Source organism: Channa argus, chromosome 1 (genome assembly GCF_033026475.1).
Source record: "Channa argus isolate prfri chromosome 1, Channa argus male v1.0, whole genome shotgun sequence".
NCBI lineage: Eukaryota > Metazoa > Chordata > Actinopteri > Anabantiformes > Channidae > Channa > Channa argus.
Window position 1 is genome coordinate 485877 of NC_090197.1, and position 16225 is coordinate 502101.

Consider the following 16225-nt stretch of genomic DNA (forward strand, 5'->3'; position numbering starts at 1 on the left):
TTATTTGGTGAATTTACACCGGATGCCCTTTCTGATGCAATCCTCCCTAAATTCGACCTGGCTTGGACCAGCACTGCTCAGCTGGGGAGAGGAATGGTTGGGGGTGTGTTTACATCTGCGAACATGTTAGCAAGCGTCTGGCTCAGGACAGTTTTAGAAGAACAATTTGCTGTAACTGATTGGGAATATTTTGCTAATCAGGAATCTAAATCGGTTTTATGTCACTGTTAACAAGACATTTGAATATGTACCTTTAAATTCTCATGTTCTCTAATGCTTTTTCTCCTAGTGAAGATACTGGAGAAAAGCCAGTTTTTATGGAAGCAGATTTATGTCCCAGTTTTTCCTTTTCCTCTGGTTTGCAGGAAACATATTAATGTTAATTTATAGTGTGTGGTTTCGTTTTTGATACATTTTTAATCAATTTATTAACTGATGAATCGCTTTGTAACAGAATATTTGAGTCAAACTGTTTTCAATGTATCAGTCTGTCCCTGGATGAACTATTTTAAATTGTAGTTTTAAGACTCGCTGATGTACGTTTTTAAAACTATTCACAACACCGCACCACCCCATAACCACTTTGTTCAATTGACCTCTGAAAAGATTAACAGAACAATAATAACCAATTCTAGTGGGCAGTGTACTATTCCAAAACATAGTCAGCATTTTCATATAAAGCAATTAAGGTGTCGAATATTTCCCCACAAACCTGAAAACCCTAACTATGTAACTTTCTCTAGAGAAATACAATTGGTTATTGGAAGGCCAAGCCTGTCAACATTGACCAACGTTTTGCCGTCATGTTTTCTTTTCTTTTTTATATTTATACAGTCTTTTGTGTATGACCTGCAGGGGAGTGTAGGATGCGTGTACAGGGTGGGTAAAATGTGTAATGTATAGTATGGTGAGTGTATACTGTAGAGATTTTGTATATGTAATATATGTTTAACTGTTTTCTTAATCTGTCGTGCTTGTCTGTTAAATGACTACAGATGGAAGTTACCTACATAGCTATTATCTAGTGTACATCTCTATTTTAAGCTTAATGTTTCTATACATGGAAGCTACCAAATAAAAGTAAAACAAACAAGCAAACAAACAAAACAAAAACAGTAAATGAAAGTTGTGAACAGCAGCTGTGTGCTAGTGGCCATTACTAGTTTTGGTGCCCAGCAGGTGGAAACGTGAAGAACTAGACATCTATTGTTTTTAATCAGGCAAATTTTTAAAATATTTACATCAAATTAAATCAGAAAAAAGTTTTTACAGATTTGAGGTGACACACTTTTGCTCACTTCACAGTTTCTGAAATTCAACCTCTAAAAGTGTTTCAGAACCAATTCACATCTAGCAACACTTGGTGAAGTCAGCTTAGAACAGCTGAAATGTCAGTGTTTCTGGATCATTTTATACATGTTCTATCAACAAGGAACAAATACTTCCACCAACTCTTGGCTCAGTCCAGTTAAATCAATCCTGACACTAGCAGACAAACCTTCAGTATGTTCTAGTGACATTTATCAACCCTGTAATTTTTCCTTAAAAACGCGTTCCAGAGTCTCAGCTGAATTTGAGTTTCACTTCTGGGAACTTGAGGCAAGTTCTAGAAACACAATCGCTCAGGTACTGCTGAAGGATTTCATTCTGATTAAATCTTAAATCAATAAAACTGATTCTAGACTGATGTTTCTAAACTCAGACCAGTTTGAAACAAGTCAAGTCTCTAGAGAGTAGAACCCTCACAGGTTTTACACCAAGCAGACACTTTGTAGTTGTTTGCAGAGTTGTCGGTCCTTAGTCCTGGTTCAGTCAGGGGCTGCTTCCTGTCTGCTGATTGGCTGGCCCTCTGAGGAACAGCAAGTGGACTTTTGGGAGGAAGAGTGGAAAAGTTTCATCAGGTCTTGGAAACGAAGGCTCACCTGAAGAAAATTAAAATATTATAGATGTGAATTGTTTGACGACAGACACTGGACAACTAGACACTGAGACCCTGCCCTCTCCTCACCTGTTGGGTAGTCTTGTTTCCTAGCTGGGCAGACACCTGTCTGAACGTTTTCCGACTGGCTCCTCTCTGCTGACAAGCTGTCAGGATAGTGCGGTCCGCCTCCCTGAAACAGGAACAAGGTTATAGTTTACTAATATTTTCCTCTGTGCTTTATCAAATTATTATTTCAACGACAATAGTTTTACCAGTATATCTGTGTACTTATAACTAACTGTAGCCTCATCAGTTCAGATCCTTTCAAACAACAACATTGCACTCATCATCGTTATGGTTCTGTGTTTTTATTCTGACCGGGTCCAGATGACGACTTTTTCTCCACTCGAAGTCATCGAGATGTTTTTGGCACAAACTGGTTGTTCCTTATTTTCACCATCTTTTCCTATGTTACGTTCTTGACCGACTGCCCTACTCTTTCTGTCAGGAACAGTCTGGTAAACTGAGTCCCTCTCTGTGGTGTCCAAGCTAGTTTCTGACAAGTGGTGGTGAAGTCGCTGGAAAAAACCCCAGACTTCTTCCTGCAGGTTTGGGTGGTACTTGAGGAGACTGGAGATCTGAGAGAAGAGACGAGAACTATTTAATGTCTGACTGTATCTGACTGTTAATGAATGTGTGGTTAAAATCCTGATCAGTTTGGTCAATAATAAAATCTATTGTTAGTCAGATGATTTCAGAGCTCAAAGGTCACAGTTTACCTTCATCATGTCCTCACGTGGAGGTGCGGGGCTTTCCTGTAGCACTGAAACCACTTTTTGGTAGAGGGAGGAGCTTTCCCCTAGGCTCCGTCGAAGTCGCCATAGAAGCCGACGGCTGCGTTCAAACAGCTGCTGCTCCAACAGCTTTCAGTGAAAAGAAGAGAAGAGTCAGCAGGCATAGTCTGCGCATGAGTAATGTCACAGTGACATCATGCTGATGTGAGAGTAAGTAACCCACCAGTCCACAACGGCTGGCCTGTTGTTGGTTCAGGAAGGCAGCAAAGTCACGGAGCAGCTGAGGCCAGGGTTGCAGCATGCAGCTCAGTCTGTCATAGAGACACTCAGGGTCCCCCAGGGGTCCTGCGGCCGAAAACTGATCCAACACCTGCAGCAGCTGCTCACAGAGGCCTGGACAAACCTGCACTGTGTCACACACCTGCTTAGAAAACAGAAGTACCAACAAATATCAACAAACACGAATTAAAGTAAATCAGTTCGCCAACCAATCAGATAGCAGAAAATGTATTGTGTTCATGAAAATATTCAGGTCTTTGTGTTTCATGTTATTTGTGTGTGCATCATAGTTTTTCATTAACAAAATAACCACAGGTATGAGTAGGAGGAGATAGGATTTTCTCCTGCTAATAGATAAATATTTGGATGAATTTAATGATTTTTAAACAACTAAAACACAGTCAAATGTCTGGTCCATCATATCATCAATTTATTAAAATGTTTATTTCTGTTAAGGGTTGAAGGGTCATTGAGTGAGAGGTGGGGTCCACCCTGGACAGGCCTCCAGTCTGTGTCAGGACCGAGGGAAGGAGAGGGAGAGGGAGAGAGAGGGAGAGAGGGAGAGAGGGAGAGAGAGAGAGAGGGAGAGAGAGAGAGAGAGAGAGAGAGAGAGAGAGAGAGAGAGAGAGAGAGAGAGAGAGAGAGAGAGAGAGAGAGAGAGAGAGAGAGAGAGAGAGAGAGAGAGAGACATTTACACTCACATTCACACCTCCGGACATTTTAGATTCACCAGTTAACCTAACGTGCATGTCTTTGGATTGTAGGAGGAAACCCACACAAGCACGGGGAGAACATACAAACTCCATGCAGAAAAGCTGCAGCCAACAGGTGGATTCAAAACTGGGACCTTCTAGCTGTGAGACTTCTGGCTGAGTAGAAAATAATAATAAACTTAATTTAAAAACAAACCCTCCCACCTAACACACCTAGCATTTAGTAAAAACTAACCTTATTCTGCCCCAAACACCAGTTATTCTCCATGATTTTAGTTGTCTTACCCTGAGGAGATAATCCTGAGCAAACGCCACATCCTCCGCCTCCGCCTCCTCATCTTCATCATCCGTTCCATCGGAAGTCGCATTCCTCTGCGTACCGAGACACAAAGCATTTACCTTTACTTTGCTGCTGCAACTTTTCGTCCATTATCACCTAAGCTGCAAGTAGCTGAATTAAGTAATTCATAAGAAACAATAATAATTTAGGTTTCCCAGTCCTCATTGTAGACTCTTGTTCAAAACAAGTCTTTCAGTTCGCTGAGCAGAAGCCAGAATTGGACATTTCTGCTACAAACCTAAGAAACAGAATGATCCTCTGCTTCATTCTCTGATAGTATCTGAACAGTTACAGACCTGCAGCTGCAGGACAGAGGCCCTGGATTCATCTGAGGATGTCCTTCCATCATCATCATCGTCATCATCATCTTCATTTTCTCTGGAAGGCATCAGGTTAACTTCCACTTCTCTCTCTGAATCCCCCTCCTCGCAGTCAGCCAGGTTGTCTTCATGGACGATACTTCCTGTGGCACTGGATGATGATTCAGACAGGGCCAGGAAGACCTCGCTCTCTTCCTCCTCCTCTTCACTTTCCTCCTTTCTCTCCTTCCCCTCTCCCTCCATGTCATTAATTCTGATGATATCATCAGTCACTATCACCTGGGAAGGGTCTTCATCTTCCCTTCCCCTCCTCAGGCCAGCGAGGGTCTGATAGTGGCGGAAGATTTTCTCTCTGGTTGCCATAGAGACTTTGCAGGCGATGTCAAAAGTGTGGGGGTCCGGCCTAGTGAGGAGGAGACGGCGGAGGAAAACTTGAGGGGGGCTTGGAGCTCGAAGAGAACAGGTGGAGGGAGGAGTAGAAGGTGGTGATTGGGAACAGGGTTGTATCCGATCCTCAGGTAGGGGGGAAGGATCTGTGGGAGGAGGGGGTAGGGGCTGCTGTAGCAGGACGAAGCCAATGCGTCTGAAGTCAAGATATTTGGGGATTAAAGGGGGGTATCTGGTCCCGGGGGGAAAACTGTAGGTGTTTGAGGCAGAGCGTAGAAATGTCAGGTGACTCTGACGTGGGCGATTCCCCCTGCAGGGGGGCAGTGCCTCAGGGGCAGAGACAGATGAGCCGTTACTGTGTTTGATGGTCAGATAGATGATGGGAAGACTCCTCTGTGAAGGGTGTGGGGCAGAGGGTAATTTTATAATGTGAATTTATTTAGTTGAATAAAGATGTAATTTTCAGAACTAACTAACTAAATATAGTTTACTGGCCCGAGCTAGAAGAACCACAACCTCCTTGACAGCTTCTGTTTAACTCTCAGCTTTATTTATAACTGCACAGGTGACACTAAGGTGCTGATCCTCTTGACACCCACCACCAGCCACAGAGGCATGACGCGCTCCTCTCTCTCCACAGGGGGGCGTAGTTCTCCTGCATCAACGGGGCTACAGGCCACAGGCATTGGCCACAGGACGCGCTGATACCTGTAGGCCTGTGGACACCGACACGGTCACAGACAGTCCTGCAGAAATTCACTTAGATATCAGCTAATGCAGGTGTTACCTTTACAATGTTGTCAGGGAAACCAGGTCTACAGCACTGCAGGATCCTTCTTCGGACCTGGACCAGAGTTTTCCTTAGCAGAAACTGAGACACCAACTTAGTTGGGTCACATGATCCCTCCATGTTCCTGAGGCCGAGCACTAATAGGCTGAGACACACAGAAACAAAGTTGGACTTGTAATCCAGTACTGGAACCATTAGTTTGTGGTGTTTTAATTGGGGGGTGGGTACCAATCTTCAGCTGCAGTGAAGGCAGATGTCCTGCGGGGGCAGTACAGAGCTGGGTCCAGGCTAGCACAGGGCAGGAGCTCTGGGTAGAGGAAAACTGGACGAGTGGCAAACAGCCAGGCCAGGTCAGCCGGCATAATGGGGTAACACCGCACTAGATACACACAAACACACTTCTCAGTTAACTTTACTTCACTGAGTAACAGTTAGGAGTTACATTCTCTTTTTAAAAACTTCTTTTCTGGAATTAAATGTATCATTTATCAGATCAAAGTAAAACCAGGATTTCTATATATAATGTCCGATAAAAAAAAAAAACGAACAGAGAATCAGAGTACTTTTTATTTCTCTTCCTGCTTGAGTAGCTTTGGATGGTGGGATCTAAGCATCTGATACGAAGGATGGATAAATCTATTTGGACTGATGGTTTGTTCTCTTGTATTCTTGTGCCAGCAGCTGCACCTCTAAGTATTTCTTAGGTAATCTTTGCCCAAAGTGTATTCAGTAGGAAAAACCCTGGTCATCTCACAATAGTTGTCCATTAAGTCGTCTCTGGAAGCAACCACAAAATTTTTTTTCTTTGTGCAAATTTTTTGCATGAAATGAATGAAAAATGAAAAATGTAGCTCAATAAATCCAACTGTCCAGTTTTATAGTTTTAGCTTGATAAACGGAAATTTGAAGTGATAAACCTTAGACAGAGCCTTCACATCTACAAATGTGGACTCACTGTGTCCTCTGGCGTCAGGTAAATGGTGCTGGGGCTGGTAGCTGATGGGGGTCTGTCTTAGCTCCTCCAGCAGCTGCAGTGCCCCCTGCAGGTTGGAGGCTCTGAAGATGCTGCAGAAACCGGGACGAACTGGACACATGAGCAGCTCAGATCTCTGAGCCAAGACATCCAACTCAAACTGGCAGAGACACACAGATCATCACGGCAATGCAAAACACAAAATACACACTTGTTGAAGTTTTAATGCGTGATAAAAAATAAAGTGAGAGTTACCAGGAACTGTCTGGTGGTCTCAGCCTCACTACAGAGTTTGGCAACAGGTGAGGCCAACAGGTGAACCTGAGTCAGCAGCTGGATGTGCTGAGAGACAGACAGAGACAGATGGGGGGGTTTAACAACAGGTCATGCTGTTTCTCAGAAGAATCGGAGTAACAGAAGCAGAGTGCTAATGTAAGATGAGACTGGGATTCAGTGTGACCTGAATGAGTGTGTGTGTGTGTGTGTGTGTGTGTGTGTGTGTGTGTGTGTGTGTGTGTGTGTGTGTGTGTGTGTGTGTGTGTGTACCTGCTGTAGGTGCTGCTGCAACCGAGCCTTCTGCTGCAGGTCTAGTCTTAGTGTGTACGGCTCAGCACACACTATGTGTGTGTAACACGGTGCCTGTGTCTGTTGTCTCCTCCTGATCAGAGCCAGCTGCTGCTTCACCGTACGCAGCTGTGTAATTGGTCCATCCTCTGCCATGTCACCACTCGGCCCTCTGCAGAACAAACAGCTTAGCTGCTCTGTTCACACTTGTCTGTTTGTGTGTAATGGTGTGTTACATACGTATTGTGCTGCTCCTCTGGTGTGTGAGTCTGAATTGTTTGTGGCTCCTCCTCTTCCTCGTGACCTTCATCTTCAACTTCCTGTCCCGCAAGGTCTTCTTTCAGCTGAAACACAGCATTATAGCAGCTTTAATTTGTGTTTTTTGGGTGATGATTATAAATGTTTGACAGGTCACATTAGCATGGTGTCAGACTGAAACTGTGAGGAGAGAAATTTAAGTCCAGTGTCAAGACAGAAATCTGAGGACAAGACCAGTGTCAAAACATCACACAGATCGGCTGAGACTTCAAGTGAGAGTGAAATGAATGATTTTACCGTTTCAAACAACTCCTCCATCAGTTCATTCACCTCCTTCTCTGGAAGACACAGACACAATGTCTCAGCTCAGTCTCTCTACTGTTCAGTCTGCAGTAATCACTTAGTAAGGATTTAGTTGATCTATAGTAATCAGTAGGTTGGTCTACAATAATCAGTTGCCAAGTCCACAGAATTTAGTTAGTTTACAGTGATCACTCAATCATTTAAGCACCGAACATCAAATAAAGAACTGTGTGTACTTTTGTGACTGTCTTTGTGTTTTTGTTTCAGACCATGGGACAGACACAATTTCAGGTTTTAGTTGGGGGGAAGGAACAGGTAGAGTGGGGTATACTGACTAGTGATGCGGACAGCCTTGTCATCACGGTAATCCTCCAGGTCAGGTTCATCAATGTCAGCCAAGAAGTTGTACTCTGGATCATCTTCATCATCACACTCATCTAAGACACAGAGTGATAAAGTTCTGCATCACCAGTTCACACACTAGGGACCAGTCTATTCATGTATTCGGGAATTTTTTTTTACCACAATGAAGAAAAGACCAACGTAATGACATAAAACAGTTATGAGCCAATCAGGTTTTAATTCTAGCCGAGCCAGTTCCTGGCTAACTAAAGGATGCTAACCCATGCTCAAAACCTAATGACCATGTTCTTACCACTCAAAAATCCTAGTGACTCATCCAAAGACTGTGACTGCACTGGATTTGCTAATATTGCTGAATTCAGTGTTTTATCATCTACATGGGGATGTGTTGCTATACATAATTACAACAGACTAGTCTCCCTCTGCCATGATGAATCATTCTACAGCTTATTTTCAGTCTAAAATTAGATAAAATCTGAGAGTTTGGCTAAAATTTTCACTCTGCACGTTTCACACTAGTATTGTGATGACTAAACAAAGATCAAAGACAAACAATCAACAGTACCAGACATACTGCTCTCTCACCTTCATTGTCCATGTCTGAGCTCATCAGGCCTCTCAGCCAATCAGTCCACTCCCTGTCCTCCGGGGCAGAGCTTGAGTCATACATGTCAGGCGTGATGTCCGGAGCTCGAAGCTCTGCCTCCAGTCGTCCCAGTGGCACATCACGTAAAGGACGCTTGGACCGAGTTCGGTACGCCATCAGACTAACTTCGTCCTCCGACTCTGACAGAGGCTAAATGGGACAGGAGTTGATTAATAACCCATTTAATATATTTAAATATATATATTTATTTATTTAATTGAGAGAAGTACAAAGACCTCTTCTTCTTTCAGAGGTGTGGAACTGTGGAACCCAACTTTAATAATAATAATAATAATAATAATAATAATAATAATAATAATAGGTTTATTTATAAAGCACTTATTACAAAGTGTACAAAGTGCTGTACATTAAAAAGGAAAATAAAGATAATTAAATAAATAAAATCAGATTAAATATTAAATCAAAGAAAAGCACAAGGTAAAATACATCAAGTGATATAGATAGAATATACTATTTATACTAAAACAAGAGTCTCACATCTCAGGAAAGTCAGAGTCGGAGAATAAACAGAGTCAGAGAGCCTGATTTCCTCAGGCAGGTTATTCCATAGTTTTCGATTCAATTCACTTAATTTGTCCCCAGGGGCCAATTTAAAGGAGCATAAAAGTCGCTTAAAAATACACACTCAGTAACACAGACACACAATAAACACACACCATACAAAATCAACATTCCAAATAAAACTCATAATAAAATTATTTAAAAAGTGCTTAAATTATAGTTAGTTAAAATATAAGTCCATTTAGGAGCTTGACCGCCCTAGGGACAAAGGTCATTTTTCTTCTCTGTGTCCTGCAGCCTGGACAACGAAGTGTTTCATCCCCAAGGGGAGCCACTCAAATTCAGGGAATAGAATGTGGAAGGGGTCCTGTAGAACCCCACGTGCTGATTTCACCGTTCGCTGGTCACATAAATCTGTGAGAGCACGAATAGGTTGTCCAATGACTTTTGAGCAGACTAACCATATTCAGCAGGTGATTTTCTGTCTTTCAGAGAAATGGACTGAAACCAGCAGGCGAACAAAAAGGTTATTATATTCTCAATGAAGGCATAATAGAATGTGGTGAGAATGTCCTTGTTAGTCCCAAATGATTTAAGCTAAGATAAATTCTCTAATGGCATTTTTTTTTCAGTTTTTCAGTTATGATCAAGTTAAATAATGATGTTTCTAATAGTTAAATACACGGTACTCGTGATGGATAAAAACAGATGGTAATTACCTTCAACAATGTTTTTTTTATTAGTAGTAACTTAACATTTCACAATTCTAACAAATTAGGTTGAGCAGGGTTAATATCTTATCTGGCAAGATTAAACGAAGTGGCCTAAAAAACTTCTGTAAAGAAAGACAAACGGTAGAAGGGGGAAACTTGAGAGGGCAAGTCCAATAAGCTGGCCTTACGCCCCTTGACTCTACAGTGCAGACTCTGGTTGCAATAAGGAAAATGGCATAGAGGCATCCTTAAATTAAGCCATTGTCCATCCTAACTGAACTATTTGGTCTTAAAGACATTTTAAAGTGTTGTCAATGTGTTTCTCCAATATTTCTTACCTGGTAAGGCTCCATACACACAGCCAACTCCTCCTCCACAGCATGAAGCTTCTCCAGAAAAGTGCTGTCAGTCACGGCTTTGGGGGGCAGAGCTTTAGGAGGAGGAGGGGGGCCCATTGAGCCAGACCCTGCCCTTAAACGCCTGGATCGACTCCGAGAAATCTGAAGGGAGAAGGAGGGAATCTTTAGACCACACATGCTCAGGTAGTTTTACATGTTAGCTCTGAATGATGCCTGTCTTAGGCCTCAGATATAATTATGTTCGTGAACATTGGAACAATTATATTCTTTGGCATTTGGCCTCTGTACTCCGACACTCTGAATTTGAATTTAAACACTTCAAATATGAACGAAGTCAAGACTTTCAACTTTGATTCAAGGGGTTTAACAAAATGGTAAATAGTAAATGGTCTGCACTTATATAGCGCTTTACACTGTTTCTCATTCACACTCACAATCACACAATCACACACACACACTGATGGGAGAGCTACTATGCCGCTGGCCACCACTCACCAGGAGCAACTAAGTTGGGGTTCAGTGTGACTGGGGGGATTGGTGGACAACCACTCTACCTCCTACGCCACATTCACCCCTAAGCTTTAACTATTTATCCCTGACTTCAAGAGTCTTCTTGACTTCGCTAGATATTGTGAAAGGGTTCTTCTCCTCCATGGACAGAGTTGTGGTCATCCACTTTAGATGTCTTCTATTCTTTTATAGGCCTTTTGCTGCTATAGAGCTTGACAGTTAATTCACATTTAGCAGAACTTTTTATCCAAAGAAACTGTAATTACTTTTAAAAATGCAAATACCAACACAACATGGTACCCTCACGTATCCTGCATTGATTTGGAGCATTAGTTGAGTACATTATGGATAAAATTAAAATAAAATTTATGCTACACATATATAAGATGCAATTCCGCATATTGCCGGGGGCAAAAGCATAAAATGAACTTGGTAGCAGGTGTAAATCACAACAATAATGATAATAATAGAGTTTTGGGGAATACATTAAAAAAAAAAACACAATATTCTTTGAAGCTGACCACAACTACTCATCTCAGTATAACCACCATTTGTGTTCTTATTGACATTTTTTCTCCCATGATGTTAAAATTAAAGACTTTGAATGTTGCCATGGTTTCTGTTTATGCTGTAGAAAAGCAGAAGTTCACAAAGAAGTGATGTGGTTGTCGGTCAGGGATGATTAGGGATGAGTCTGCCCCCATGTGGCTTTTAAATCCTCCAGACAGACAAACTATGCAACAAGGTTTGTGAACAAAGATGATGCCAATGCTGTCTATGCTTATATGCATAGGCATACAGAGAGTATTTCCCCGCCCTTTCTAGTAACCCCCCCACCCCCCACCCTCCCCAGACCTTCCAGAGGCTGCAGCTGTCATCCTCCACTCTGTTTAGTCGACTTCCTCTTGGAGACGAAGCTGTGCTCTCCATATCGCTCTCCTGGAATGTCTAAACAAACCAATCAATACTAATCATTAGTACATCTACACAATCAATCAATCAATAAATCATAGATTTAAGTCTCACATCTTCTGCCGTCTCATCATCCTCTTCTTCATCAGGACAATACTCTTCATCAGAGGAGTCTTCCTCAGCCAAAGGAATGTCAACAAACTGAGGAGGCTGCAAACACACAGGCTCTACTGTATATTTATGTTATAACACATGCAACAACTGTTTCAAATACATTTTCACTTTTTTTTGTCTGATAAAGTTTTACGTTTATTTAAACTTACTAATTATTTTGACTTTTTTTGTTTACATTAGGATGTTGAAAACATTTTTTATTGGAAATTAATTTTGACAGAAAATGTCTTCATTTTGGGTTCAACAAATAATGTAATACTCAAACAAGTTTTAATTTTATTACAAGCTAATAAATGTGGATATGTTTTTCAATTGCATTTTATTTAGAAATGTAAAAAAAAAAACAGTGTCAGGTCTGTTCTGTTTTTGAGTAGAAGGTCAAAAATGATTGTAAAATCAATCTCACACTGTAAACAACAAACTCAGGTGTGTTTGGCCTTTGACCTTTACCTTATTAAGGTCACAGGCTTTCTTGATGGGAGAAATGTTCCAGGCTGGAATTACCTGAGAGGAAACACAGGATCATCAGGATCAACATGTGTCTGCTGATTTCAGTACTACTCCACCTGAACACTCACCACTCCTTTTTCCACCACCTCTTTGAACTTGGACCGAGTCATTTTGGGCTCCTGCAGAAACACAAACATGTTTATCACTGAAGAGACCCAAAGATAAATTTAAGTACTGACGAGGTCCAAAAATTAACTCACAAAAGGAGGGACAGCCTCAGTCTCATTGATGGCAGCTTTCATCATGGCCACCACATGTTCATTAGTGATCACTTCCTGTAGGTCAGAGGCCAAATTTACTTCCACATTGTTTACACAGTAAGTGTAAAACATCATCACAGTTTCTTCAGATTATCTTAAACAAACTCCAACAAAAAATCCAATCCTGCACAGACTCACGTGAATAATGTTTCTGACGTTCACCGAGGTCAGATTGTGTTGTTTAGACTTGGACTCCAGTGACTGGTCCAGCTGTTTGTCAATCTCCACCTCTACTTCCTCATCCTCCTCCTCTTCCTCCTCTGTGGGTTTTCTCTTCCTCTTCCTCATCACTCTCCTCCTTGCTGCTTTCACCTCCTGACTGTCCTCTGACAGACACATTCACACTGTGTGTTTATTATGAGAAATCGAAATGGAGTTTGGTGTGAGGTGACATACTACTAAGGTTGGGTATCATCTGAATTTTATCCATACCAATTTCCGGTTCAGCTTAAATGGTTTAAAATATGTATTCATGTGGTGCAAATTTATTTTGTCCCCCCTCCGCACCCTGATCACAGATGGCAGTAGTGCACAAATCTGCACGTCCACCTGAGAAAACTGTTTTTACTTGGACTTAAGTCACCAGGTTACAGTTAGGCTTCTCAGGAAAGCTGATTTCTAAATTGTCATGTAAGCAGTAAAGCAGGTTTCTGAAATCAGGGTAAGGGATCATGGAAACTTGATTTCGCTGGGAACATTTCTAACTGAGAACCCCGACTTCTCTGCCATGGATACACATAACCAGGTTATTGACCAGCTCTCTGGTATATGTGCAGGTGGGACATAGCAGTTGAGTGAAAGACTGAATGAAAGGAGAGATCATCCCACATGATGAACAAGTAAAACTCTCAGAATAACAGTTACATCAGCTCTGCCTGCGATCTTTCGTCACACACACATACACACACACACACACACACACACACACACACACACGTTTATGTGTTACCCATGGTTATGATGAGGCTGGAGTCAGTGGTATCCTCCTCCACCAGTAGGTAACCACCCTCCTCCTCCTCCTGATGTTCAGCTCCTCCCCCTGCAGAAGCTGTAGGTGCCTGCAAAGCTTCATGGGAGGAGACAGCAGATCGTGGTTTGGATGGAACCCATTTCTGACGTTTTTGGACTGGATTCATGTTGAAGAAACATGATCTCTGTCCTCTGCAACAGTGACAGTGTATCTGGTAACTGTGTGGGACTGTTACTGTAAAACAATCTGAAACTGCTGCTTTCATCTGCAGTTTGGAAACATTCATAGAATAAAGAATCTGTAATAAAGCCAGGGAAGAAGAAAAAAAACCCCAAATGCTTCCCAATATGACAGCAATAATTTAATTGGTCAGCTCTGCACCTGGCATTCATTTGGTGAACTATGACCGAGTAATTTCAGGTCATTCAACAAAAATCTGAGCATGAGAGCAGTGGCCTGAGTGAAGAAGAGGTTAAGGTGGAGTGAATCTGAGATAGGGTTCACAGCAGGACAAAAACTATGATGCTTGATCTAATGAATCTCTAAAATAGAAGAAACAGAGTGGCAAATTATGACACAAATAAAATACATGACCAGCCACCCTGACTCAAGCAACAGGCTACTCCACGCACTGCTATCAAGACTCCACCACCTCCACCTAAACAAAACTTTATTAAGAGACATTAATTCACGTAACAGTTTAGTTCAAACACACCATCACCACATACACTTTACTAACTTTTGTCATACATATATGGTGTCTCAACTACTGTAACTAGTCTTTTCACTTGCCTCAGTCAAAAATCTTGAATGGCCTCCAGACTGTACAGAAATCAACAGCAAAACTTGTAACTAGAACAAGAAGTGACCATATAACACCTGTTTTAGCCTACATACACTGACTAACTGTGTGTTTTAAGATCATTCATTTTATATTATATAATATTATTTATTTATTATTCACTTTCTAGTTCCATATGAGCCACCTGAGATCCTCCGACAAAGACATATTATCTGTCCCTGAGTTTAGGCTGAAGACTGGAGGTCAGTTAGAGCTTCAAAGCCGTAAAATGAACTACCAAAGAAAATATTGTCAGCAGAGTCAGTAATCTCTTTTCAGAGCCTTTCTTGATTTCAATAATCATTTTCTACAATGTATTGCTTTGTTATTGTTTTATGTAACCTAGATGTTATTTTGCCTATTTTTGTTTTATAGGATCTTTGCTGCTCTAAACTTGTGTGAAAGGAAGTTAGGAAAGGGCTCTATAAATAGTAGTTAGTAATTATTCTATTTGACTACTGTTTAGTTATTTTTACTGAATCTGATGGTGTGTGTTTATCCTGCAGCTTTATTTTATTTTGTAATGTTGTTTCCTTGTTATTTTATTAAATGCTGAAATCTATGTCACGTCTTTTAGAGATTTCTGAAATAATAATTTATAATTTACAATTCTATAACGTTTTATCTGTAAGCTCTGAGTCTCACAAGAGCCGTTAAATTGTTCAAGGTAAAACTACCCTTTTCACTTCCAATAAAAGTTCAAATTAACGAAAAAGGCATCGATTTTCTAAAGTTGCCTGAACGTGGATCAGCTTACCCTTTAGCCTTTAGCCTATTTTATCTCCTCACTGTCAGCTGACGCCGCTGTTACCGTGTTTTCAGCCTTGTACACCGGGCCAACTGCCGGAACAGCTAACATGCTAATACTAAACCAGCCTCTTGGAAACTAATGTTAGCGTGTTAGCATTAAGACCTGCTCCCATGGACAGAACCGGAGTTCTGGTGAAAGTCTCCGGTCAAACTAATTCTCTAACGGCCCGTTATCATCCCTTTAATACACTTTACAATTAACGCTCCAGTAGAGAAGAGACCCACTTACCCGCCACAACGATTCAATGCGTCTTGAATCTAAAAGGAAAAAACTACATTTCCGGATGTACGTCAAGCCGTAACAGTCATGTAGGTCCTACGCCGCATGCCCCTACGTCACTTCCTATTCTTCCCAAGCGATCACTTTAAACTTTATTTTTAGTTTATGTAAGCTCAAGTTCATTTTTATGACGTTTTAAAATAATTTGAGTACTGGAAAGGAAGTGTTTTACTATTCCATCTTGTCTGTTCAGGTTTAGTTAATAAATTATCCTCAAACGTTCCTTATTTCACAGACTTGTTCACAACAGAAATAAATCTAAAAAAAATACGCAACTATAATTTGTTGGAGGCGGCTTAAAATTCATTGTACAATAATTTTGAAATATTTCAAAACTGCAGTTTTTGCTTAATCTGCGTAAATTACAGAGTGAAAACATGTTTTTGCTGAATTAGTGCTGTCATGTTTGGTGCCATTTCTTTAGTCTTTTCACTCTTTAAATGTTTGAAGGAAAATCAGTAAACTTGAGTTATAAACTACATCAATAAAACATAACTGTCTTGTACATCAATCAAGCATAACATTATGACCAGCTGTGCGTTTTAATGCAATCCAACACAGTGGCTCTGCCATTAATTCTAATTTCAATAACTTAAGTTTTCAGGTCCAAACTGTCAGAATAGCAATAATTCTGAGTTATTGAAAGTGGGTAGTATAGTCGTACTCGCGTGAATTAGAAGAGGAGGTTCTAATGTTTTAGCCCCCTATTTATA

At 41.0% G+C, this 16225-nt stretch overlaps 1 protein-coding gene across 10 annotated transcripts; it reads right to left on the bottom strand.

Annotated features, from left to right (window-relative positions):
* Positions 1-1193: 1193 nt before the first annotated feature.
* On the bottom strand, positions 1194-15529 carry gon4la (gon-4 like a). Of its 10 annotated transcripts, none has more exons than XM_067497599.1 (26): positions 15462-15529; positions 13561-13677; positions 12750-12937; positions 12552-12626; positions 12420-12470; positions 12292-12345; positions 11782-11877; positions 11611-11703; positions 10225-10386; positions 8591-8801; positions 7978-8079; positions 7637-7677; positions 7322-7425; positions 7064-7253; positions 6773-6859; positions 6500-6677; positions 5773-5923; positions 5542-5689; positions 5354-5470; positions 4344-5147; positions 3993-4079; positions 2939-3139; positions 2701-2844; positions 2300-2559; positions 2009-2111; positions 1194-1922 (listed from the first exon to the last, which is right to left on the bottom strand). In XM_067497599.1, exons 2-26 carry the CDS (start codon positions 13562-13564, stop codon positions 1809-1811), a joined length of 3765 nt encoding a protein of 1254 aa, XP_067353700.1. In that variant the 5' UTR covers positions 13565-13677; positions 15462-15529; the 3' UTR covers positions 1194-1808. The 10 variants fall into 10 exon arrangements, 9 of the variants coding, with proteins under 9 accessions (XP_067353700.1, XP_067353510.1, XP_067353282.1 ...); XM_067497409.1 differs by having other exon boundaries at positions 12750-12955; XM_067497181.1 differs by having other exon boundaries at positions 13561-13772; positions 15462-15528.
* Between the last annotated feature and the right edge of the window lie 696 nt (positions 15530-16225).

Coding starts and splice junctions, on each gene's coding strand:
- gon4la (XM_067496914.1), bottom strand. CDS start 13,846: ATGAAAGCAGCAGTTTCAGATTGTTTTACAGTAACAGTCCCACACAGT. Junction 11,878..12,291: donor AAGCCTGTGACCTTAATAAG/GTAAAGGTCAAA, acceptor GTGTGTTTGCAG/CCTCCTCAGTTTGTTGACAT. Junction 11,704..11,781: donor ATGATGAGACGGCAGAAGAT/GTGAGACTTAAA, acceptor TGGTTTGTTTAG/ACATTCCAGGAGAGCGATAT.